Genomic DNA, 24,858 nt, shown 5'->3' with positions numbered 1-24,858 from the left:
TATTTATAAAGCCCTTCGTACATCAGCTGATATCTCAAAGTGCTGTACAGAAACCCAGCCTAAAACCCCAAACAGCAAGCAATGCAGGTGTAGAAGCACGGTGGCTAGGAAAAACTCCCTAGAAAGGCCAAAACCTAGGAAGAAACCTAGAGAGGAACCAGGCTATGAGGGGTGGCCAGTCCTCTTCTGGCTGTGCCGGGTAGAGAGGAACCAGGCTATGAGGGGTGGCCAGTCCTCTTCTGGCTGTGCCGGGTAGAGAGGAACCAGGCTATGAGGGGTGGCCAGTCCTCTTCTGGCTGTGCCGGGTAGAGAGGAACCAGGCTATGAGGGGTGGCCAGTCCTCTTCTGGCTGTGCCGGGTAGAGAGGAACCAGGCTATGAGGGGTGGCCAGTCCTCTTCTGGCTGTGCTGGCCAGGCTATGAGGGGTGGCCAGTCCTCTTCTGGCTGTGCCGGGTAGAGAGGAACCAGGCTATGAGGGGTGGCCAGTCCTCTTCTGGCTGTGCCGGGTAGAGAGGAACCAGGCTCTGAGGGGTGGCCAGTCCTCTTCTGGCTGTGCCGGGTGGAGATTATAACAGAACATGGCCAAGATGTTCAAATGTTCATAAATGACCACCAGGGTGAAATAATAATCATCACAGTAGTTGTTGAGGGTGCAGCAAGTCAGCACCTCAGGAGTAAATGTCAGTTGGCTTTTCATAGCCGATCATTCAGAGTATCCCTACCGCTCCTGCTGTCTCTAAAGAGTTGAAAACAGCAGGTCTGGGACAGGTATCACGTCCGGTGAACAGGTCAGGGTTCCATAGCCGCAGGCAGAACAGTTGAAACTGGAGCAGCAGCACGGCCAGGTGGACTGGGGACAGCAAGGAGTCATGCCAGGTAGTCCTGAGGCATGGTCCTAGGGCTCAGGTCCTCTGAGAGAAAGCAAGAGAGGGCATACTTAAATTCACACAGGACACCGGATAAGATAGGAGAAGTACTCCAGATATAACAAACTGACCCTAGCCCCCCGACACATGAACTACTGCAGCATAAATACTGGAGGCTGAGACAGGAGCGGTCAGGAGACACTGTGGCCCCATAATTGAAAAATGTAATTAAAAAATAAGGACTGCCAAAAAACATTACAATACATTCATAACAGATTTCACAATATATTAAGTGTGTGCCCTCAGTCTACTACCACATATCTATAACACCATATTCATGTGTATAGTGCATATGTTTGTGTGTTTGTGTGTGTGTGTGTGTGTGTGTGTGTGTGTGTGTCATTACTATATTCTACATTGTAGAATAATAGTGAAGACATCGACACTATAAAATAACACATATGGAATCATGTAGTAACAAAATGTGTTCTACAATGTAGAAAATACTCCAATTAAATAAAAACCCTGGAATGAGTAGGTATTCTAAAACCTTTGACTGGTACTGTACATTATCAAGCACTTCACACATGTTATCCAGATACTGACTGTTAGCACTTGGTGGTCTATAGCAGCTTCCCACCAGGATGGGCTTTAGGTGAGGCAGAGGAACCTGTAGCCAACATTACTTCAACAGTATTTAATATGAATGCTATAAATACAAAAGTTGTTTTCTCACTGGGAAATGAATATCCAATACAGGAAGTTGGTGGCACCTTAACTGGGGAGGACGGGCTCGTGGTAATGGCTGGAGCGGAATCTGTGGAATGGTATCAAACATATGGTTTCCATGGTTTCTATGTGTTCCATTCCATTCACTCTATTCCAGACATTATTATGAGCCGTCCTCCCCTCAGCAGCCTCCACTGATATCCAACTAGTCTGTGACAACTGTGTGGAGTTTGGAGTCTTTGACAGCAAACTGTGTGAAGTTATAACAGTATTATAGACATTATGTCCTGGGGATTTCTTATGGATCGTCTATGTGTAGCTTGTGAGCGTCGTAAGAGCCCAAACACATTACGTGTGTTCGTGAGACTTTCAGCTTCTCATTGTAGTGTTCAATAGTTTGTAGATCTAACCATTCGGACTCTACAGACGTTTTTGTAATAAAAAAATAGACCCGAACCCCTTTGCGCGATCTGCTGTTGTCGCAAACACCGCTCAGCCCTGTTAATCACACAGATGCAGAAGACAGACACAAATCCAATGTTTTTAATCCAGAACTCATGATGTTTAGAAGGGGTTAGAAGACACGCCAGCGTTACGGTTGGAATCGTTAGGGTTGGGGTGCAGGGTTCTTGGTCATTTCAATTTTAAATGATTTGTATTTTTGCACTTAACCTTATTGAAAAATGTTGCACTTATTTTATGCGCGTTGAAATGTGCTCTACAAATGAATTATTTTTTAGATTATTATTATCAATTTTGAATTTGAAATAAAAAGGGACACAAACTCTGCATAGGGTCACTGTTCACTTTCAGTGACCTCTTGTGGTAAAGTAGCATGATAAAAACAACTTTGGACCATGTTGATAGATAGCATTATTGGTCTGCTATTTCCTTACTTTGTATTCCCCCCAGAGGGACCATGTTGATAGATAGCATTATTGGTCCCCTGTTTCCTTACTGTTGTATCCCCCCCCCTCCTCCCAGAGGGACCATGTTGATAGATAGCATTATTGGTCCCCTGTTTCCTTACTGTTGTATCCTCCCCCCTCCTCCCAGAGGGACCATGTTGATAGATAGCATTATTGGTCCCCTGTTTCCTTACTGTTGTATCCTTCCCCCCCCTCCTCCCAGAGGGACCATGTTGATAGATAGCATTACTGGTCCCCTGTTTCCTTACTGTTGTATCCTCCCCCCCCTCCCAGGGGGACCATGGCCAGGTGGAGGTAGTGGAGCTGCAGGGCCTTCTGTCTGACAGAGACACTGAGATTCTTAACCTGAAGGAACAACTGAAAACTGCATTCAAAGCCAGCAGCGACGCCTCGGTCCCTACTAAACACAGAGAGACAGCCAATCAGGTGAGGGAGCAGTCCTCCTTCATCACGAATAAAATCTTAAGTTTATTGGTCTCGTGCACAGGATACAGGGTGTAAACAGTACAGGGAAACTTGCAAGCTCTCCTCAACACATTATCCAAAAATATGAATATAAAAAAATATAACATTGTATTCAATCCCCTATCCATATTGTAGTATGTTGGTCTTGTTAATACAATGGATGTTGTTCATGATAGCTCTCACAGACTGAAGCAGAGGAGCGCCCTTCCACAGTCCGTGAGAGGACTCTCCATGACAACGGTCAACTAGTACTCGACGTAAAGATGTCGAAGAGGACCAGTCAGGTAATCTCCTTTTAGACATCTCCTGCAATGTTTCAATCTCTCCGGTTTAACACATCTGTACGTAACAAAACGTCAGTTTGGCATAGAGGAAGTATGTCACTTCTTTATCCACCTGTTGCTCACGTCCCTCCGACAAAATAGTAGCTATCGAGATGGAGTTCACTGAGGTTTTTTTTTTTTAATGAGTGCATTTTACAAGTGGCTAGTTCGCATCAACTACCTTCGCTAAAACCACTGAAAATGTTTAGCCTGCAAACCTTGGTTTTGAGTTGCGACGTTCTGGCATGTCTGCCTCGTGGTTTGTTGGGAGTCACTGCTGTTGCCTAGGGGTTCTGGTTTCCAAGGCTAGGTTCTCATCTGCATGTCTTATGTCAGTCAGCGCCACGTCCGTCTTGCTCTGATGGAAGTTTATGAATGGAACCACAGTCATGTGAGCTATTGAATCAATCCAATATGGTTCCCTTCGTGCGTCAGGAGACACTCCCGAGTAAGGATTTTTTGTTATAAAAACATGAATTACTGCAGAAACAATAGATAGTAGGGAGAGAGCCTCATTCTAGTCCACACTCATTTTTGCAGTGAGTAAAAAAAAATATATATGTGTGTGTGTGTGTGTGTGTGTGTGTGTGTGTGTGTGTGTGTGTGTGTGTGTGTGTGTGTGTGTGTGTGTGTGTGTGTGTGTGTGTGTGTGTGTGTGTGTGTGTGTGTGTGTGTGTGTGTGTGTGTGTGTGTGTGTATGTGTGTGTGTCATCTATATGTATATATATCATTATTTTGTCAGCTAAAGATGTATTTGAACTGGCATTTCACACAATCTGACATGGTAGGCAATGTTTTAGGCTTTAAATTAGAGATGGACAATTTTGTCATAGTTTTGGGTCAATTTTAAGCACTACTGAACAAAGAGCCGTTTGAGAGCCGAGCCAAATGAACAAGTCTTTTAGGTGAATGGAGCCAAATGAACGAGTCTTTTAGGTGAATGGAGCCAAATGAACGAGTCTTTTAGGTGAATGGAGCCAAATGAACGAGTCTTTTAGGTGAATGGAGCCAAATGAACGAGTCTTTTAGGTGAATGGAGCCAAATGAACTAGTCTTTTAGGTGAATGGAGCCAAATGAACTCTTTTAGGTGAATGTGAACGAGTCAAGGAGCCAAATGTGAGCCTTTTAGGTGAATGGAGCCAAATGAACGAGCTTTTTGAATGGAGCCAAATGAACACTTTTAGGTGAATGGAGCCTGTAGGTGAATGGAGCCAAATGAACAAGTCTTTTAGGTGAATGGAGCCAAATGAACGAGTCTTTTAGGTGAATGGAGCCAAATGATCCGGCTCACTGAAAAGACTCGGAATGCCCATCACTAGTTCCATAGCTACGGTAGTCAAGGTGATTTAAGAGCTATTTTCACACACACTCCTGTAGGTTAACCCAACTGACTAGACACTCCTGTAGGTTAACCCAACTGACTAGACACTCCTGTAGGTTAACCCAATGGACTAGTAGGTTAACCCAACTGACTAGTCACTCCTGTAGGTTAACCCAATGGACTAGTAGGTTAACCCAACTGACTAGTCACTCCTGTAGGTTAACCCAACTGACTAGTCACTCCTGTAGGTTAACCCAACTGACTAGACACTCCTGTAGGTTAACCCAATGGACTAGTAGGTTAACCCAACTGACTAGTCACTCCTGTAGGTTAACCCAACTGACTAGACACTCCTGTAGGTTAACCCAACTGACTAGACACTCCTGTAGGTTAACCCAATGGACTAGTAGGTTAACCCAACTGACTAGGCACTCCTGTAGGTTAACCCAACGGACTAGTAGGTTAACCCAACTGACTAGACACTCCTGTAGGTTAACCCAATGGACTAGGCACTCCTGTAGGTTAGCCCAACTGACTAGTAGGTTAGCCCAACTGACTAGTAGGTTAACCCAACTGACTAGTAGGTTAACCCAACTGACTAGACACTCCTGTAGGTTAACCCAACTGACTAGTAGGTTAACCCAACTGACTAGACACTCCTGTAGGTTAACCCAATGGACTAGGCACTCCTGTAGGTTAACCCAATGGACTAGTAGGTTAGCCCAACTGACTAGGCACTCCTGTAGGTTAACCCAACAGACTAGTAGGTTAACCCAACAGACTAGTAGGTTAACCCAACAGACTAGTAGGTTAACCCAACTGACTAGTCACTCCTGTAGGTTAACTCACCCTCACTGTCATCCTGTGTACCCCTGTCTGTCTGTCTGTAGGGGTCTGGTGGCTACCCATCGGTGCTAGACTCCTCAGAGATCTCCACAGATGGAGGCAGGACCAGCCGCTTCCCCAAGCCTGAGCTCGAGATCTCCTTCAGTCCGCTGCAGCCCAACAGGATGGCCCTGAAACGCCAGGGAGGGGCTGTGGTCAACGTCAAAATCACCCGCAAGAGAAAGAGCTCTGAGATCGACAAGGTAGACCGTGTTCACTTGCAGTGAGGGACTTACTGTAGGTTCAGCCCAGGGTACAACTGTGTGGTCCTTCCGCCCCTGCAGACCCTGTCCATCTTACCATTCAGGTGGTGGTCTCTCTCCTGTCAGTCATCTTAAATACATTTTAGTACTGCAACAGTTCTTGTTATCCCATGTCCAAAGTCAGGAGTCACCCACCTAACTAATTGCAATGGCATAAGAAACCATGCAAGAAGCAAAACTGTTTAAATCGCCTCAGATAAGCCATAATGAAGTGTTAATGAGGTTCATCTGAAGAGCAAGTTGTTCAACATATGAATAGTTTACTGCTCCATCTGACATTATGCATTGAACTGAAAGGCTTGTGCTTCTTTTTATGGAAGTACATTATAGAGTTTCCTATTACATGTGGTGGGATCTAACACACGCATGGTTGTTGTGTGAATATAATGAGTCGATGTAGTGTAGTGAAGGCGTGGTCTCTGCTGCAGCGCAGGAGGAGGCGTGGTCTCTGCTGCAGCGTAGGAGGAGGTGTGGTCTCCGCTGCAGCGCAGGAGGAGGCGTGGTCTCTGCTGCAGTGTAGGAGGAGGCGTGGTCTCCGCTGCAGCGTAGGAGGAGGCGTGGTCTCCGCTGCAGCGCAGGAGGAGGCGTGGTCTCCGCTGCAGCGCAGGAGGAGGCGTGGTCTCCGCTGCAGCGTAGGAGGAGGCGTGGTCTCCGCTGCAGCGCAGGAGGAGGCGTGGTCTCCGCTGCAGCGCAGGAGGAGGCGTGGTCTCCGCTGCAGCGCAGGAGGAGGCGTGGTCTCCGCTGCAGCGCAGGAGGAGGCGTGGTCTCCGCTGCAGCGCAGGAGGAGGCGTGGTCTCCGCTGCAGCGCAGGAGGAGGCGTGGTCTCCGCTGCAGCGCAGGAGGAGGCGTGGTCTCCGCTGCAGCGCAGGAGGAGGCGTGGTCTCCGCTGCAGCGCAGGAGGAGGCGTGGTCTCCGCTGCAGCGCAGGAGGAGTGAGTAAAGGCTATGGTGCAGTATTAAGTCCATATAGGAGGAGTATTTATTGGGTTAAACCTCTGCAGTTTGAGACTAAAGTAATTCCATTACTGACTGTCCCAGAGGGGGGAGGAGAGAGGGGAGGAGTGAATCTTCCTCTCCTCCCTAAGAAGTTCTGCGGGGAAGAACCTCAGTTATTTTGGTCCAATGTGCTTTGAGATGAGGAAACAAGGAAATACTATTGAGATTCACCCGAGGACTTGGGAAAGGTGTGTGTGTGTGTGAGGTAGAGAGAGAGGGGTTTGGTCCACTGCCTTTAAACATGGCCTGTACTTAAAATATTTATTTTTAACATTTATTTAATTAAATTAGGCAAGTCAGTTAAGAACAAATTCTAACCACTAGGCTACCTGCCGTCCCCACACTCTAACCACTAGGCTACCTGCCGTCCCTACACTCTAACCACTAGTCTACCTGCCGCCCCTACACTCTAACCACTAGGCTACCTGCCGCCCCTACACTCTAACCACTAGGCTACCTGCCGCCCTACACTCTAACCACTAGGCTACCTGCCGTCCCTACACTCTAACCACTAGGCTACCTGCCGCCCCTACACTCTAACCACTAGGCTACCTGCCGCCCCTACACTCTAACCACTAGGCTACCTGCCGCCCTACACTCTAACCACTAGGCTACCTGCCGCCCTACACTCTAACCACTAGGCTACCTGCCGTCCCTACACTCTAACCACTAGGCTACCTGCCGTCCCTACACTCTAACCACTAGACTACCTGCCCTCCCTACACTCTAACCACTAGGCTACCTACCTGCCCTCCCTACACTCTAACCACTAGGCTACCTGCCGTCCCTACACTCTAACCACTAGGCTACCTACCTGCCGTCCCTACACTCTAACCACTAGGCTACCTACCTGCCGTCCCTACTCTCTAACCACTAGGCTACCTGCCGTCCCTACACTCTAACCACTAGGCTACCTACCTGCCGTCCCTACACTCTAACCACTAGGCTACCTACCTGGCTACCTGCCCTCCCTACACTCTAACCACTAGGCTACCTACCTGCCGTCCCTACACTCTAACCACTAGGCTACCTACCTGCCGTCCCTACACTCTAACCACTAGGCTACCTACCTGCCGTCCCTACTCTCTAACCACTAGGCTACCTGCCGTCCCTACCACCACTAGGCTACCTACCTGCCGTCCCTACACTCTAACCACTAGGCTACCTACCTGCCGTCCCTACACTCTAACCACTAGGCTACCTACCTGCCGTCCCTACACTCTAACCACTAGGCTACCTACCTGCCGTCCCTACTCTCTAACCACTAGGCTACCTGCCGTCCCTACACTCTAACCACTAGGCTTCCTGCCGTCCCTACACTCTAACCACTAGGGTACCTGCCGTCCCTACACTCTAACCACTAGGCTACCTGCCGCCCCTACACTCTAACCACTAGGCTACCTGCCGCCCCTACACTCTAACCACTAGGCTACCTGCCGTCCCTACACTCTAACCACTAGGCTACCTGCCGTCCCTACACTCTAACCACTAGGCTACCTGCCGTCCCTACACTCTAACCACTAGGCTACCTGCCGTCCCTACACTCTAACCACTAGGCTACCTGCCGTCCCTACACTCTAACCACTAGGCTACCTGCCGTCCCTACACTCTAAACACTAGACTACCTGCCCTCCCTACACTCTAACCACTAGGCTACCTACCTGCCCTCCCTACACTCTAACCACTAGGCTACCTACCTGCCCTCCCTACACTCTAACCACTAGGCTACCTACCTGCCGTCCCTACACTCTAACCACTAGGCTACCTACCTGCCGTCCCTACACTCTAACCACTAGGCTACCTACCTGCCGTCCCTACACTCTAACCACTAGGCTACCTACCTGCCGTCCCTACTCTCTAACCACTAGGCTACCTGCCGTCCCTACACTCTAACCACTAGGCTACCTGCCGCCCCTACACTCTAACCACTAGGCTACCTGCCGTCCCTACACTCTAACCACTAGGCTACCTGCCGCCCCTACACTCTAACCACTAGGCTAACTGCCGTCCCTACACTCTAACCACTAGGCTACCTGCCGCCCCTACACTCTAACCACTAGGCTACCTGCCGTCCCTACACTCTAACCACTAGGCTACCTGCCGCCCCTACACTCTAACCACTAGGCTACCTACCTGCCGTCCCTATACTCTAACCACTAGGCTACCTACCTGCCGTCCCTACACTCTAACCACTAGGCTACCTACCTGCCGTCCCTACTCTCTAACCACTAGGCTACCTGCCGTCCCTACACTCTAACCACTAGGCTACCTGCCGTCCCTACACTCTAACCACTAGGCTACCTGCCGCCCCTACACACTAACCACTAGGCTACCTGCCGTCCCTACACTCTAACCACTAGGCTACCTGCCGCCCTACACTCTAACCACTAGGCTACCTGCCGCCCCTACACTCTAACCACTAGGCTACCTGCCGCCCCTACACTCTAACCACTAGGCTACCTGCCGCCCCTACACTCTAACCACTAGGCTACCTGCCACTCTAACCACTAGGCTACCTGCCGCCCCTACACTCTAACCACTAGGCTACCTGCCGCCCCTACACTCTAACCACTAGGCTACCTGCCGCCCCTACACTCTAACCACTAGGCTACCTGCCGCCCTACACTCTAACCACTAGGCTACCTGCCGTCCCTACACTCTAACCACTAGGCTACCTGCCGCCCCTACACTCTAACCACTAGGCTACCTGCCGTCCCTACACTCTAACCACTAGGCTACCTGCCGCCCCTACACTCTAACCACTAGGCTACCTGCCGCCCTACACTCTAACCACTAGGCTACCTGCCGCCCCTACACTCTAACCACTAGGCTACCTGCCGTCCCTACACTCTAACCACTAGGCTACCTGCCGCCCCTACACTCTAACCACTAGGCTACCCTGCCGTCCCTACACTCTAACCACTAGGCTACCTGCCGCCCCTACACTCTAACCACTAGGCTACCTGCCGCCCCTACACTCTAACCACTAGGCTACCTGCCGTCCCTACACTCTAACCACTAGGCTACCTGCCGCCCCTACACTCTAACCACTAGGCTACCTGCCGTCCCTACACTCTAACCACTAGGCTACCTGCCGCCCCTACACTCTAACCACTAGGCTACCTGCCGTCCCTAGTTAACAACACGGTAACTAACTAAAGCCCACACAACACAGCGCGGGGGAGTCTTTGGGAGCTCTGATGTTCCTAGTCCTATCTTTAGTGTTACTCAGTCATTCTGGTATCTGTCACAAAAACAACTCTTTCCCTGAGGTCTGTCTCTCTGACTGCCCCACTGTTTTGGAATAAAATGACAAGCATTTTGTTGAACACGAGACATGAAGAAAGACATGTTGACAGATGACGACAAGGGAAAGTCGAGTTCAATTCAAAATATTTTTCACAATGTTTTCTATTTAGTAATAAATGTTATTTTAATTCATTAGGGTGGGTATTGTCAGCTTTCTCTCTGCCTTCAGCAGATCCAGGCGTAAAAAAAAACACTGCCTCTAAATCTTTTAGACAGTTAATTGCTTTATATAAGATTCACAACAAACACATAAACAGGGCAATGGTTTTAGCATTAAAGATAAATGCATTTGAAGCACCAGAAGTTGAAGCGACTTTTAAATGTGCTGTTGAAGTATTTATCTTCACATTATGACACGCCCGCGTAGCCTTTCAGTCCTGATGTAATTCACGTGTCAATATAATATCAATGTCACATTTTATAGGCGTCTTTGTGGTTGGTTAGTTACCTGGTACATGGTTGATACATATTGCACTCTGTGTATTAGAATCAGGATATTCTTGCTAACTTTATAACAAACCTCTTTCTTCTTTTTAAATTTTTTTTTAAGAAGAGCGGATGGCGCAGTCCAGCTAAAAGGAGAGCAACGCATGAGCTCCCGTCTCAGGTACCTCTCCCCTCTCGGGTACCTCTCCCGTCTCGGGTACCTCTCCCGTCTCGGGTACCTCTCCCGTCTCGGGTACCTCTCCCGTCTCGGGTACCTCTCCCGTCTCGGGTACCTCTCCCGTCTCGGGTACCTCTCCCCTCTCGGGTACCTCTCCCCTCTTCATGCCTGTTGCCCCATCCATCGCCATCGCCTCTCAATTTTCTAATGCTTTGGTCGGTAATAGCTCGGTTGGCGTAATGGCATAGCTATGAAAGTCCTCTGAGAGACTACATGGAATGGTTGTGATTTAAAATGACGGGTTGTTTCAGCGTTGGGTATTTCCTGCTGTTCAGTGGTCATTTCTATAAATAATATATACCCATTGATTATTGAAGATTATAAACTGGGTGGTTCCAGCCCTAGATGCTGATTGGCTGACAACCGTAGTATATCAGACCATATACCACGGGTATGACAAAACATTTATTTTTACTGCTCTAATTACATTGGTAACCGGTTTATAACAGCAATAAGGCACCTCTGAGGATTGTGGTATATGGCCAATATACCACGGCTAAGGGCTGTGTCCAGGCACTCCGCGTTGCGTCGTGCGTAAGAATAATCCCTTAGCCGTGGTAGATTGCCCATATACCACACCCCCTCATGCCTTATTGCTTAAATATAACATATAAAATACAGAAACACAAAGTCCAGAGGTTTGAAACATGCTTAATGATTCATACAGCATCCTATTTAAAAGCAAAAGGCGGAGTTGGACAGATGTTACCAATAAGTTATTGAAGATGCTTTTATTTTGGAGTACACATTTAGATGAGGGCTTCTTTTGCTGTGAGCTGAACAGTTCCAACTAGATGTGTCAGGGATGGCCTACACTGGAGCTGGGAAACATACATTGTTCATCCACATCAATCATTTTGGAAACCTACTGATTTATTCAACCTGAAATTGCATGGGACTCTTAAAATGTAAATTGATCTCTCAATGTCGTAACATTCATAAAACTAAATCCTCACCATGGAGTTTTAATTTCTCTTCCTGGTCTCATTTCTCTCTCCCTGATCTCATTTCTCTCTCCCTGATCTCATTTCTCTCTCCCTGGTCTCATTTCTCTCTCCCTGGTCTCCTAAATCTCATTTCTCTCTCCCTGGTCTCCTAAATCTCATTTCTCTCTCCCTGGTCTCCTAAATCTCGTCTCTGCGCTGGTGTTCCTCAGGATGAGGTGCACAAGGAGAACCATAAAAACCCCAGAACCAGACTGGCTCCTAAACTGGCTGTGCATCAAGAGGTGGTGAGACACACACAGCTTTTATGTTTGAACAGATACAAACATGACTTTGTCCCCCTGTCAATAAATCCGTTAAATCTGAGGCTGATGATAATGGACTGGAGCCTGGCCTGTAGGGTCTCATCATGTGGATGTGTCACCTCGTCACAGCCTTGCCTGGCATGAACTAATGCCAGTTTGTGTGGGTGTGGAGGGGGTGTACATTATGATGACAGTGTACGTTGTGTCAGTCAATGTGTTTATGTGGAAGCTCTGTCAGATTTCCCCTCGGGGATAATAAAGTATATCATCTCACCTTTAGTCTTTATATTACTTATTGGTTTACTTTGGGTCTCCCGAGTGGTGCAGCGGTCTAAAGGCAATGCATCTCAGTGCTAGAGGCATCACTACAGACCCTGGTTCGAATCCAGGCTGTATCACAACCGGCTGTGATTTGGGAGTCCCATAGGACGGCGCTCAATTGGCCCAGCGTCGTCCGGGTTTGGGCCGGTGTAGGCCGTCATTGTAAATAAGAATTAGTTCTTAACTGACTTAAGTTTTTATTTATTTATGTCATGGTTTCTCCTCCATCTACAGCCATCACCGGCCTGGGGCAGTAAAGACCCGGGATCCATAAGGCCCCAGGACTCCCAGTCCAGCTTGCATAGCAGGAAAGAAGGAACGATGCAGAAGATCGGAGTCTTCGGTAGCAAAGGTAAGAGTTGACACTAACAGCAGCACGGAATGGCTTGGTGCAACTCTACACTGACAGCATGACCATCTAGCCCACACAGAACAGCACTGCAGAGTAGAGAGCACAGACTACATGATCATCATCATCATCATGACCAAAGAGCCAGAAACTGAAACCAAACTGGAGTCAAAGTAACATCTGCAATGGAACAAAACACACCTTAATGTTCAATATAACCGGCCACAATCCCTCTGTCCAGAACTAGTCCATGGATGCTGCCCGGTCTCTCTCTGTCCAGAACTAGTCCATGGATGCTGCCCGGTCTCTCTCTGTCCAGAACTAGTCCATGGATGCTGCCCGGTCTCTCTGTCCAGAACTAGTCCATGGATGCTGCCCGGTCTCTGTCCAGAACTAGTCCATGGATGCTGCCTGGTCTCTCTCTGTCCAGAACTAGTCCATGGATGCTGCCCGGTCTCTCTCTGTCCAGAACTAATCCATGGATGCTGCCCGGTCTCTCTCTGTCCAGAACTAGTCCATGGATGCTGCCCGGTCTCTCTCTGTCCAGAACTAGTCCATGGATGCTGCCTGGTCTCTCTGTTCAGAATTAGTCCATGGATGCTGCCTGGTCTCTCTGTCCAGAACTAGTCCATGGATGCTGCCTGGTCTCTCAGTCCACAGTTAGTCCATGGATGCTGCCCGGTCTCTCAGTCCATGGATGCAGTTAGTCCATGGATGCTGCCTGGTCTCTCTCCAGAACTAGTCCATGGATGCTGCCTGGTCTCTCAGTCCACAGTTAGTCCATGGATGCTGCCCGGTCTCTCTCAGTCCACAGCTAGTCCATGGATGATGTCCGGTCTCTCTGTCCAGAACTAGTCCATGGATACTGCCTGGTCTCTCAGTCCAGAACTAGTCCATGGATGCTGTCTGGTCTCTCAGTCCACAGTTAGTCCATGGATGCTGTCTGGTCTCTCAGTCCACAGTTAGTCCATGGATGCTGCCTGGTCTCTCAGTCCACAGTTAGTCCATGGATGCTGCCCGGTCTCTCAGTCCACAGTTGGTCCATGGATGCTGCCCGGTCTCTACTACATTGTCCTTGTCAAGCATAGCAATTCCATAAGGAGTAGACAAGAGTGCGGAAACAGACTGGCACCCAGGCTATTTTTTTTCTGGCCTACAGTAATGGTTTGCTCTGGCTTTAACTTTTTAATGGCCTATGCTGCTCAGCTTTTTTAAAAGCCCTTATGTCCCTCTTTCTCTCTGCAGCTAAAAAGATAATGGGATTGGTGAGCGGGAAATCCCCAGAGACGGAAGGGGGGTTGTCCATGAGCTTTAGACCCATGAAGTCCAAGTGGAAGCTGTACAGACCAGAGATCTCTTCAGCGATAGACTTCTCCTCCCACCCGGTGAGAACCCACAGCCAGCTACATGTCCGTCTGATTAGGCCTGGGCAATATGGCCAAAGTATATCACAATATTTGTCTTATTGTTGATGGTATAGCTGTATTTAATGTTTCTGAATAATACAAGTTTTAAATATGTTTTATGAGTAGCAGGGGTTGGAACCGGTTCAGGGAACAGAACACCGGAAAATGACATTTTTCGAGAAACAGAACCAGGAATGAAAGTGATCCATAGTGTTCCGGAACAGAACTGTTATTTTAAAAGCATGGCAACCAGCTATTAACGTTCTTTTAGGTTACGGGCATTTTTCTATAGTTGTATCTTGCGCCATAGGCCACACTTGTTTGTCCGTCATGCATGTAAACAACTAGCTTGCCTGCTCTATGAAGTCATTTAATTAACTAAATGTAAACAACTGTCGATTTTTCACTGGTTCATTCAAAAAAAGGAACAGAATGGAACAATATACACCGGTACTTTTTTGGGGGGGTTCGAACCGGTTCAGAACTTTATTTTGCCGATTGGAACAGTGGAACGGAATTTTGAAAAAGAATGGTTCTGTTCAGAACGAAACGATCGGTTCCAACCCCTGATGAGTAGCGCAGGACCCCCTAGGATGGCTACAAATAAATTCTACATGGTTTTAATGGGCTTTCTCTCTTCTGACTGGTTTATACTCCATCAAAACTGACAGTGAAGTAGTCCAATTTGTAGAACTTATTTATGTAATATTGTATCAAGAAGTCGTTATAGATGCTAGTGTAAAAACCCATACTTGTATGCGGATCCATCCGTATGATATATGGCCCAGCCCTACATCTGATTACTACAAACAGGAAATATATAAGATTGTAGGCCTGCTCCAGACCCGGGACAACAGAGCTATTGGGACAGAAGCTCTTCATTTTCTTACATTTACTCATCAGAAGGGTTGTTGATACCCCCCCCCTAACAATGTATGTTGTTTATCACAGATGTGTACCCAAATTAAAAAGTATGCACGAAGGGAAACCTATAGGCTCAGTTCCTACGCTGCTCGGCCCTGCCCTGCGGATAGTGATTCCCATTCATTTGAGGTTGATATGGTGCGTGTCATGTAAGAGGTACTTGGTTGATTAACTTTGGTTGTAAACCTCTGTCTCAGATCATCAGTGGAGTTCCAGACGAGAAAGAGAGTGACCATCTCATCGTCAAGAGAGAACTCCAGACTGAAGTCAAAGACGCTGCTCTTTTAATGGTACAGGGAAATGAATGAATAGATTTTTTTTTTTTTTAAATGAAGGACATCTTGAAGTTTACTTTATTGTTAAGGGCGTTTTTCTTTCCAGAAGACGTGTATTTTCTGAAGTCACTTCCTCTTCGCTTCCTGTTTTCTTTCATATAGTCCTCATTTATCACTTCATTCTATTGTATTTCTACATATTTAACTTTGCACATATTATGATTATTTCTCTTCATTCTGTGCTATGTATAATATGATTTAACAGAATATAATCAAGTTCTCAGTCCAGAACATCATCGTGGTGATGCAGTAATCTGAAGATTTAGTATAGTACTTTATAAAAACACAGTGTAGTACTTTACTGTCATCATCTCAATTATGTTCTTGTTAAAACACAGTGTAGTACTTTATAAAAGCACAGTGTAGTACTTTATAAAAACACAGTATAGTACTTTATAAAAACACAGTATAGTACTTTATAAAAGCACAGTGTAGTACTTTATAAAAGCACAGTGTAGTACTTTACTGTGATCATCTCAATTATGTTCTTGTTAAAACACAGTATAGTACTTTATAAAAACACAGTATAGAACTTTATAAAAACACAGTATAGTACTTTATAAAAACACAGTATAGTACTTTATAAAAACACAGTGTTGTACTTTACTGTGATCATCTCAATTATGTTCTTGTTAAAACACAGTATAGTACTTTATAAAAACACAGTATAGAACTTTATAAAAACACAGTATAGTACTTTATAAAAACACAGTATAGTACTTTATAAAAACACAGTGTAGTACTTTATAAAAACACAGTATAGTACTTTATAAAAACACAGTATAGTACTTTATAGAAACACAGTATAGTACTTTATAAAAACATAGTATAGTACTTTATAAAAACACAGTGTAGTACTTTATAAAAGCACAGTGTAGTACTTTATAAAAGCACAGTGTAGTACTTTATAAAAGCACAGTGTAGTACCTTATAAAAGCACAGTGTAGTACCTTATAAAAACAGTGTAGTACCTTATAAAAACACAGTGTAGTACCTTGTAAAAACACAGTATAGTACCTTATAAAAACACAGTATAGTACCTTATAAAAGCACAGTGTAGTACCTTATAAAAACACAGTGTAGTACCTTATAAAAACAGTATAGTACCTTATAAAAGCACAGTGTAGTACCTTATAAAAACACAGTGTAGTACCTTATAAAAACACAGTGTAGTACCTTATAAAAGCACAGTGTAGTACCTTATAAAAACACAGTGTAGTACCTTATAAAAACACAGTATAGTACCTTATAAAAACACAGTATGGTACCTTATAAAAACACAGTATAGTACCTTACTGTGATCATCTCAGATGTTCATGTGAAAAAAAAAAACATCTGTATGCTGATGACACAATTAATTCATTTATGCGTATCTAATATTCAGAAGGCTTTTCAGGACTTTACAGTACAGACTTACAGGCTTTTGATGTTATTCAAAGGCAGCTTTTCCAATTGAAACTTAATGCAAGGAAAACAAAAATGCATGGTTTTCTCCTTCCCTGAAAGTTAACAGATTGAGTCACGTGCAGATTTTAACTATACAATTCCAGCAAATTGATAGGTTCAACTCCTATAAGTATCTTGGGATTTAGTACTTTATTGTGATCATCTCAACAATGTTCATGTTAAAAATTTTAAAAAACGCTTTCTTTTTGTGGAGCAAAATGAATATCTCACTAGGGACAACCACTACCAAGTTCGATTTTGTTGTACATGTGTTGATAAGGCATGGTGCAACGTAGATATAGGGCCCTATTCAATCAGATCTGCTAATCAGCGTAGTATCTGGGATAAGACGGAACACCATCACAAACTGCTCTTTTGGTTTAACTCGGTAAACCTTTTATTTTTACTAAATTAATCTAAATGTCTTTCCCAGTCTCCTTTGTAATACTGTACTGCTAACATATACCAAGACGGTTGAATATATAAAACTACTATTCCTTTGTAATACTGTACTGCTAACATATACCAAGACTGTTGAATATATAACACTACTATTCCTTTGTAATACTGTACTGCTAACATATACCCAGGTGGTTGAATAAAACACTAGGATTGTTTTAATAGTTAAACACTACTATTCCTTTGTAATACTGTACTGCTAACATATACCAAGACTGTTGAATATATAAAACTACTATTCCTTTGTAATACTGTACTGCTAACATATACCCAGGTGGTTTAATAAAACACTAACCTGGTTGAGCCATCCATTGTTTTAAGTGTTGTGCATACAAACCCTTGCCTACTAAAATCTAACTTTCTAGTTTGCTGAATTATTGCAGTGACTGAGGCTAGCTACAGTAACTAAGTATATACCCAGTGGTGTAAAGTACTTACGTAAAAAAATACTTTAAAGTACTACTTAAGTAGTTATGGGCATCTTCACTTTACAATTTATATTTTTGACAACTTACTTCACTACATTCCTAAAGAAATAATGTACTTATTACTCCATACATTTTCCCTGACACCTAAAAGTACTTATTACATTTTGAATGCTTAGCAGGACAGGAAAATTCACGCACTTATCAAGAGAACGTCCCTGGTCATCCCTACTGCCTCTGATCTGGAGGACTCACTAAAACAGAGAACATCCCTGGTCATCCCTACTGCCTCTGATCTGGTGGACTCACTAAACAGAGAACATCCCTGGTCATCTCTACTGCCTCTGATCTGGTGGGCTCACTAAACAGAGAACATCCCTGAGATCTCTACATCTGGTGGGCTCACTAAAACAGAGAATCTACTGCCTCTGATCTGGAGGACTCACTAAAACAGAGAACATGCCTGGTCATCTCTACTGCCTCTGATCTGGAGGACTCACTAAACAGAGAACATCCCTGGTCATCTCTACTGCCTCTGATCTGGAGGACTCACTAAAACAGAGAACATCCCTGGTCATCTCTACTGCCTCTGATCTGGAGGACTCACTAAACACATGCACTGAGTTTTGCCCCTGGCTATCCGCAAAGAAAAATGTTTCCGTCTGGTTTACTTAATATAAGGAATTTGAAATTATTTTTACTTTTCATACTTAAGTATATTTTAGCTATTGCATTTACTTTTGATACTTTAAAAGTGATTTAAAAAACAAAATTTTTATTGAAGTAGAATTTTACCTGGGTGATTTTTTTATTTTTTTACCTGAGTCATTTTCTATGAAAGTACTTTTGCTCAAGTATGACAATTGGGTACTTTTTCCTCCACTGTATTGCATCCAAACCACTCCACGTATTGTGACCATCTGTTTGTGTACTCTGAAATCAGCTCAGCAATCACTGTTTTGGTACATAATGGATGTTTCTTTTTTAAACATTTTTATTCATAGAATATTTTGAATTCCGAATACGCTAAATGATTAAGAGACGCATCAAGACAAGGCAGCTGCCGGGCTGGCAGTATTGAAACGGTTTTGTTCTGGGACGGATGTCACAGTTATGGCCGTTCATCTAGCATGGGGGGGTTCTTGTGCTTTTTCTTTCTGCTAGGCTGTAAATGTGTGGAAGTGATATAATGAGCCTGATTCTCATTCATAGCACAATCATGTTTTGAGATGAGATCGCTATGAGGAAGATAATCATTTGGCAAGAGTTCTGGGTTTGGCAGTTGATATCAGCTCAGACCCAGAGATGGGCCTTATAGTCAGCTAATTATATATTACAGCACCATCGAATCCAGCTAAAAGATTTTCAGAGTGCTTCGGGAACCAGGAGCGAAGGGAGAAGGGGCCTTCATCCAAAGGCCTCATCAGGAAACATTTGGTATTTTATTAGGATCCCCCTTAGCGGTTGCAAAAGCTGCAGCTGATCTTCCTGTGGTCAACACACAACATGAAATAATACAGAACATTAATAAACAAGAACAGCTCAGACAGAACTACATCAATTGAAATACATGTTTTTTTTTTAAAAGGCACATGTAGCCTACATATCAATACCAGTACATACGAGCATACTATCTAGGTCAAATAGGGGAGAGGTGTTGCTTTATTTGTTTTTTTGAAACCAGGTTTGCTGTTTATTTGAGCAATATGAGATTTTATTTTTTTATTTTTCTGTTATTTTACCAGGTAAAGTTGACTGAGAACACGTTCTCAATGGTAGCAACGACCTGGGGAATAGTTACAGGGGAGAGGAGGGGGATTAATGAGCCAATTGTAAACTGGGGATTATTTGGTGACCAGGATGGTTTGAGGGCCAGATTGGGAATTTAGCCAGGACACCAGGGTTAACACCCCTACTCTTACAATAAGTGCCATGGGATCTTTAATGACCTCAGAGAGTCAGGACACACGTTTAACGTCCCATCCGAAAGACAGCACCCTACACAGGGTAGTGTCCCCAATCACTGCCTTGGGGCATTGGGATATTTTTTAGACCAGAGGAAAGAATGCCTCCTACTGGCTCTCCAACACCACTTCCAGCAGCATCTGGTCTACCATCCAGGAACTGACCAGGACCAACCCTGCTTAGCTTCAGAAGCAAGCCAGCAGTGGTATGCAGGGTGGTATGCAGGGTGGTATGCAATGGAATGGTGTTCTATGCAATAATGTCTCTATATAATACTATACACTTTATTGAATTTGTTCTGGTTTTGGGGACTGTGAAAAGACCCCTGATGGCATGTCTGGTGGGATAACTGTGTCAGTTGACTATACAAACAATTTGGGATTTAACACATTCATGTTTCTTATAAAAAGAAGTGATGCAGTCAGTCTCTCCTCAACTCTTAGCCAAGAGAGACTGGCATGAATAGTATTTATATCAGCCCTCTGATTATGGTTCATCTTGCATTATTACAGAGATTGAGCTTTCAGAAGTTTTAAAGACACTCAAATCTATTGATATTAAGAAAGTGTCTGGTCCAGATGAATTAAACCCTTATTTTCTAAGAATTGGCACAGAGATCATTGCTGTCCCTCACTCATATATTAAACCTTTCATTGGTGAGGAATACCATTCCAAAAGTCTGAAAAGCAGCCTACGTCATGCCTTTACATAAGGGTGGCGATCCGTCCCAGTTGGATAACTGACGTCCCATATCTAAACGGTCTGCACTGGCAAAAGTTTTGGAAAACCCGGTGAACTCACCAGTTGAAAGACTTTCTTTTATAATAACTCAGTTTTATCTCGATTTTAGAGCCAAGCATAGTACAATTACTGCAGTAAGTAAGGTTATAGGTCATATTCTAGATAACTCACTGTTTTGCTTTTTATTGACTTATCGAAGGCCTTTGACACGGTTTACCATGCCCTGCGGTTGTATAGACTGGTTTAAGTGTTGATGCATAGGATTGGTTCCAAAACTGCCTTTCTGACAGAACACAGTGTGTAGCTCAAGAGGGTATGGAATCTGAGTTTACAAGGCTTAGAAAAGGAGTTCCCCAGGGCTCAATTTTAGGTCTGATAATTTTTACACTATGTAAATGATATAGGGAAGACTATTGACTCTGCAAATCTCCATCTGTATGCTGATGACACATTTATTTATGCATATCTAATATTGAGAAGGCTTTTCAAGACTTACATTTGGCTTTTGATGTTATTCAAAGGCAGCCTTTCGAATTGAAACTTAAAATGCAAGGAAAACAAAATGTATGGTTTGAAAGAAAACATCTGCAAGTGACTCCCATCGGTTATCTATAAAATGCCAGAAAATTAATAGGGTCACCTCCTATAACTATCTTGGGATTTGGAAAAATACGTTTTTTTTTCCAACAACAGGTTATGGTCAATAATATCAAAGGCTACACTGAAATCTAACAGTACAGCTCCCACAATCTTCTTATTATCAATTTCTTTCAACCAATCATCAGTCATTTGTGTCAGTGCAGTACATGTTGAGTGCCCTTCTCTATAAGCATGCTGAAAATTTGTTGTTAATTTACGACATGGCAGAAACTTGTGCTTAAAATGCAAGGAAAACAAAATGTATGGTTTGAAAGAAAATCTGTAAGACTCCATCGGTTATCTATAAAATGCCAGAAAGTTATAGGTGACCCTATTAATTATCTTGGGATTTGGTAAGATGAAAAGATGACTTTTAAACAGCACATTTATAAGTGAAATTGTGTTTCTATTTTAGGCACAAATCTTGCTTTTCAATGTTAGTCAGAAAGGATAATGTTCAAGGCACTTTTGTGTACAAAGCATTGATGGGACAACTCCCTTTGTATCTCTGTTCTTTACTGACCAGATCAGTCACTCAATACAGTCTTCGTTCACAGTCGCTGCTGTCCTCGTCTGTTCTTAAGGCTAGAACTGAGATGGAGAAACAAATAATTTTCCCATAATGCCCCTTCATCCAGGAACATGTTTCAAAAGATATTAACGTTAGGTGAGTTGGTGTCCTCGCCTGTTTTTAAGACTCTGATCGACAACACTGTTTGTGACAACTGCAGTTTTGAATCTTCAATTTTATCTTTAACTTTGTGACATGTTGTCTTTTGTGTGTATTCTATGTTTTATGGGGCGGCAGGGTAGCCTAATGGTTAGAGCATTGGACTAGTAACCGGAAGGTTGCAAGTTCAAACCCCCCAGCTGACAAGGTACAGATCTGTCGTTCTGCCCCTGAACAGGCAGTTAACCCACGGTTCCTAAGCCATCATTGAAAATAAGAATTTGTTCTTAACTGACTTGCCTAGTTAAATAAAGGTTAAAAAAAATGGACACGCTGCTATTTCCCCGTTTTGCCTTCTTGCCAGGTCGCCCTCACAAAAGACTGTTTTAACCTCAATGGGTTTTACCTGGTTAAATAAAGTTTTTTTTTTTAAACAATGAAGAGCAAAACTTGCCGCTCTGTTCTGGGCCAGCTGGGATTTAACTAGGTCTTTCCTTGCAGCACTAGACCATATGACTGGCCAATAATCAAGATAAGACAAAACTGGAGCCTGCGGGACTTGCTTTTTGGAATGTAGTGTCAAAAAAGCAGGGTATCTCTATCTCTTTATTACTGCCAGACCTCTCCCCATATTTAATCAATTTAATCCAGATTCAGCTGAGGTCTAGAATTTAGGGAATGATTTGTACCAAATCCAATGCTCTTAGTTTTAGAGATGTTCAGGACCAGTTTATTACTGGCCACCCATTCCAAAACAGACTGCAACTCTTTGTTAAGGGTTTCTGTGACTTCATTAGCAGTGGTTGCTGATGCTTATATTGTTGAATCATTAGTATACATGGACACATGCCTTGTTTAATCCAAGTGGCAGGTCATTGGTAAAAATAGAAAAGAGTAGATGGCCTAGAGAGCTACCCTGTGGTACACCACACTTTACATGTTTGACATTAGAGAAGCTTCCATCAAAGAAAACCCTCTGAGTTCTATTAGATAGATAGTTGTGAATCTACAACATGGCAGAGGTTGAAAAGCCATAACACTTAAAAAAAAATTCAACAACAGGTTATGGTCAATAATATTAAAGGCAGCACTGAAATCTAACAGTACAGCTCCCACAATCTTCTTCTTATCAATTTCTTTCAACCAATCATCAGTCATTTGTGTCAGTGCAGTACGTGTTGAGTGCCCTTCTCTATAAGCATGCTGAAAATCTGTTGTTAATTTGTTTACAGAGAAATAGCATTGTATTTGGCCAAACACAATTATTTCCAACAGTTTGCTAAGAGCTGGCAGCTGATGCTATATATAATACAAATCGAGGTGAGGGCGATGGAAATGCATTTGGCGGTTGATCTACTTCTGTTCTGTAAATGGCACTGTGTGCTCTTTTCGAAGGATGGTTCCCAGTCTTTTCAGGGCTATGGGATAAGGGGGGGTCGGGGGTGGTCTGTCGGGCATTGGGATGACAACCCAACTCGGGATGATGAGGGGTTTTAGCGGGTGGAATAGTGGGGACCAATTGGAGGTTTACTTAGTAGCAATGCAAATATCATGGTACAGCTATATAGACACTCCATCATCATGTTACTTTTTAATTGTACGTTTACAAACAGATATTTTGATAAATAGAATTGAAAGTTGTCTCATTATGGTGAATTAAGTATAGCCAGTTACAATTGTAATGGCTTAACAGATAAGAAAAGACGATCAGTATTTACCTGGCTAAAAAGAGAAGGAATATAATATCTATCGTTTACAGGAAACTCATTCAACAATTTAAGATGGAGTTTTGTGGACGTTTTGGGGGGTCGAAATATATTTCTCCCATGGGCAAAGATATTCAAAAGGGGTGATGGTTTTAATTAACAGTAATTTTGATCCAAATGTGCAAATTGTCCAAACAGATCATCAAGGTAGATGGATTATTTTAAATATGTTATTGGACAATAAACAGATGTGGCTTATTAACCTATACGGTCCGAATAATGATGATCCAAGCTTCTTAGAAAGTATATATAAGAATATATCAACTCTACAAGCAACACTAGACTCTATTATTATGGTGGGAGATTTTAATACGGTCTTAAATACCTCTATGGAGCGGAAAGGAAATCACACTACAAACTATCACCCTCAGACACTTAAGGAAATCATGAATGTCATGGATATATTGGAATTAGTGGATATATGGAGACTTAAATACCTTGACCTAGTGAGATATACATGGAGGTTTAATATCCTGACCTAGTGAGATATACATGGAGGTTTAATATCCTGACCTAGTGAGATATACATGGAGGAGGTTTAATACCCTGACCTAGTGAGATATACATGGAGGAGGTTTAATACCTGACCTAGTGAGATATACATGATATACATGGAGGTTTAATACCCTGACCTAGTGAGATATACATGGAGGAGGTTTAATATCCTGACCTAGTGAGATATACATGGAGGTTTAATATCCTGACCTAGTGAGATATACATGGAGGAGGTTTAATACCCTGACCTAGTGAGATATACATGGAGGTTTAATACCCTGACCTAGTGAGATATACATGGAGGAGGTTTAATACCCCTGACCTAGTGAGATATACATGGAGGAGGTTTAATATCCTGACCTAGTGAGATATACATGGAGGAGGTTTAATATCCTGACCTAGTGAGATATACATGGAGGAGGTTTAATATCCTGACCTAGTGAGATATACATGGAGGTTTAATATCCTGACCTAGTGAGATATACATGGAGGAGGTTTAATATCCTGACCTAGTGAGATATACATGGAGGTTTAATACCTGACCTAGTGAGATATACATGGAGGTTTAATATCCTGGTTTAATATCCTGACCTAGTGAGATATACATGGAGGAGGTTTAATATCCTGACCTAGTGAGATATACATGGATGAGGTTTAATATCCTGACCTAGTGAGATATACATGGAGGGGGTTTAATATCCTGACCTAGTGAGATATACATGGAGGTTTAATATCCTGACCTAGTGAGATATACATGGAGGAGGTTTAATATCCTGACCTAGTGAGATATACATGGAGGAGGTTTAATATCCTGACCTAGTGAGATATACATGGAGGAGGTTTAATATCCTGACCTAGTGAGATATACATGGAGGTTTAATACCCTGACCTAGTGAGATATACATGGAGGAGGTTTAA

At 43.7% G+C, this 24,858-nt stretch overlaps 1 protein-coding gene across 8 annotated transcripts in view; it reads left to right on the top strand.

Annotated features, from left to right (window-relative positions):
- The window catches only part of LOC112238042 (kinesin-like protein KIF20B), a 35,241-nt gene extending 18,275 nt beyond the window's left edge, over positions 1 to 16,966 (top strand). For 2 of the 8 annotated variants that reach the window (XM_042305612.1, XM_024406642.2), the window contains 8 exons: positions 2,798 to 2,950; positions 3,166 to 3,273; positions 5,525 to 5,722; positions 10,637 to 10,693; positions 11,907 to 11,981; positions 12,555 to 12,672; positions 13,915 to 14,054; positions 15,197 to 16,966. In XM_042305612.1, coding sequence (XP_042161546.1) covers positions 2,798 to 2,950; positions 3,166 to 3,273; positions 5,525 to 5,722; positions 10,637 to 10,693; positions 11,907 to 11,981; positions 12,555 to 12,672; positions 13,915 to 14,054; positions 15,197 to 15,307 — 960 coding nt within the window. In that variant the 3' untranslated portion in view covers positions 15,308 to 16,966. The remainder of the gene's footprint in view (positions 1 to 2,797; positions 2,951 to 3,165; positions 3,274 to 5,524; positions 5,723 to 10,636; positions 10,694 to 11,906; positions 11,982 to 12,554; positions 12,673 to 13,914; positions 14,055 to 15,196) is intronic. The other 6 variants (XM_042305607.1, XM_042305606.1, XM_042305609.1 and 3 more) reach the window with 6 other exon arrangements.
- Positions 16,967 to 24,858: the final 7,892 nt, after the last annotated feature.

This window comes from Oncorhynchus tshawytscha, linkage group LG24 (genome assembly GCF_018296145.1).
Source record: "Oncorhynchus tshawytscha isolate Ot180627B linkage group LG24, Otsh_v2.0, whole genome shotgun sequence".
Taxonomy (NCBI): Eukaryota; Metazoa; Chordata; class Actinopteri; order Salmoniformes; family Salmonidae; genus Oncorhynchus; species Oncorhynchus tshawytscha.
This window is presented reverse-complemented; position numbering and strand designations above follow the sequence as displayed.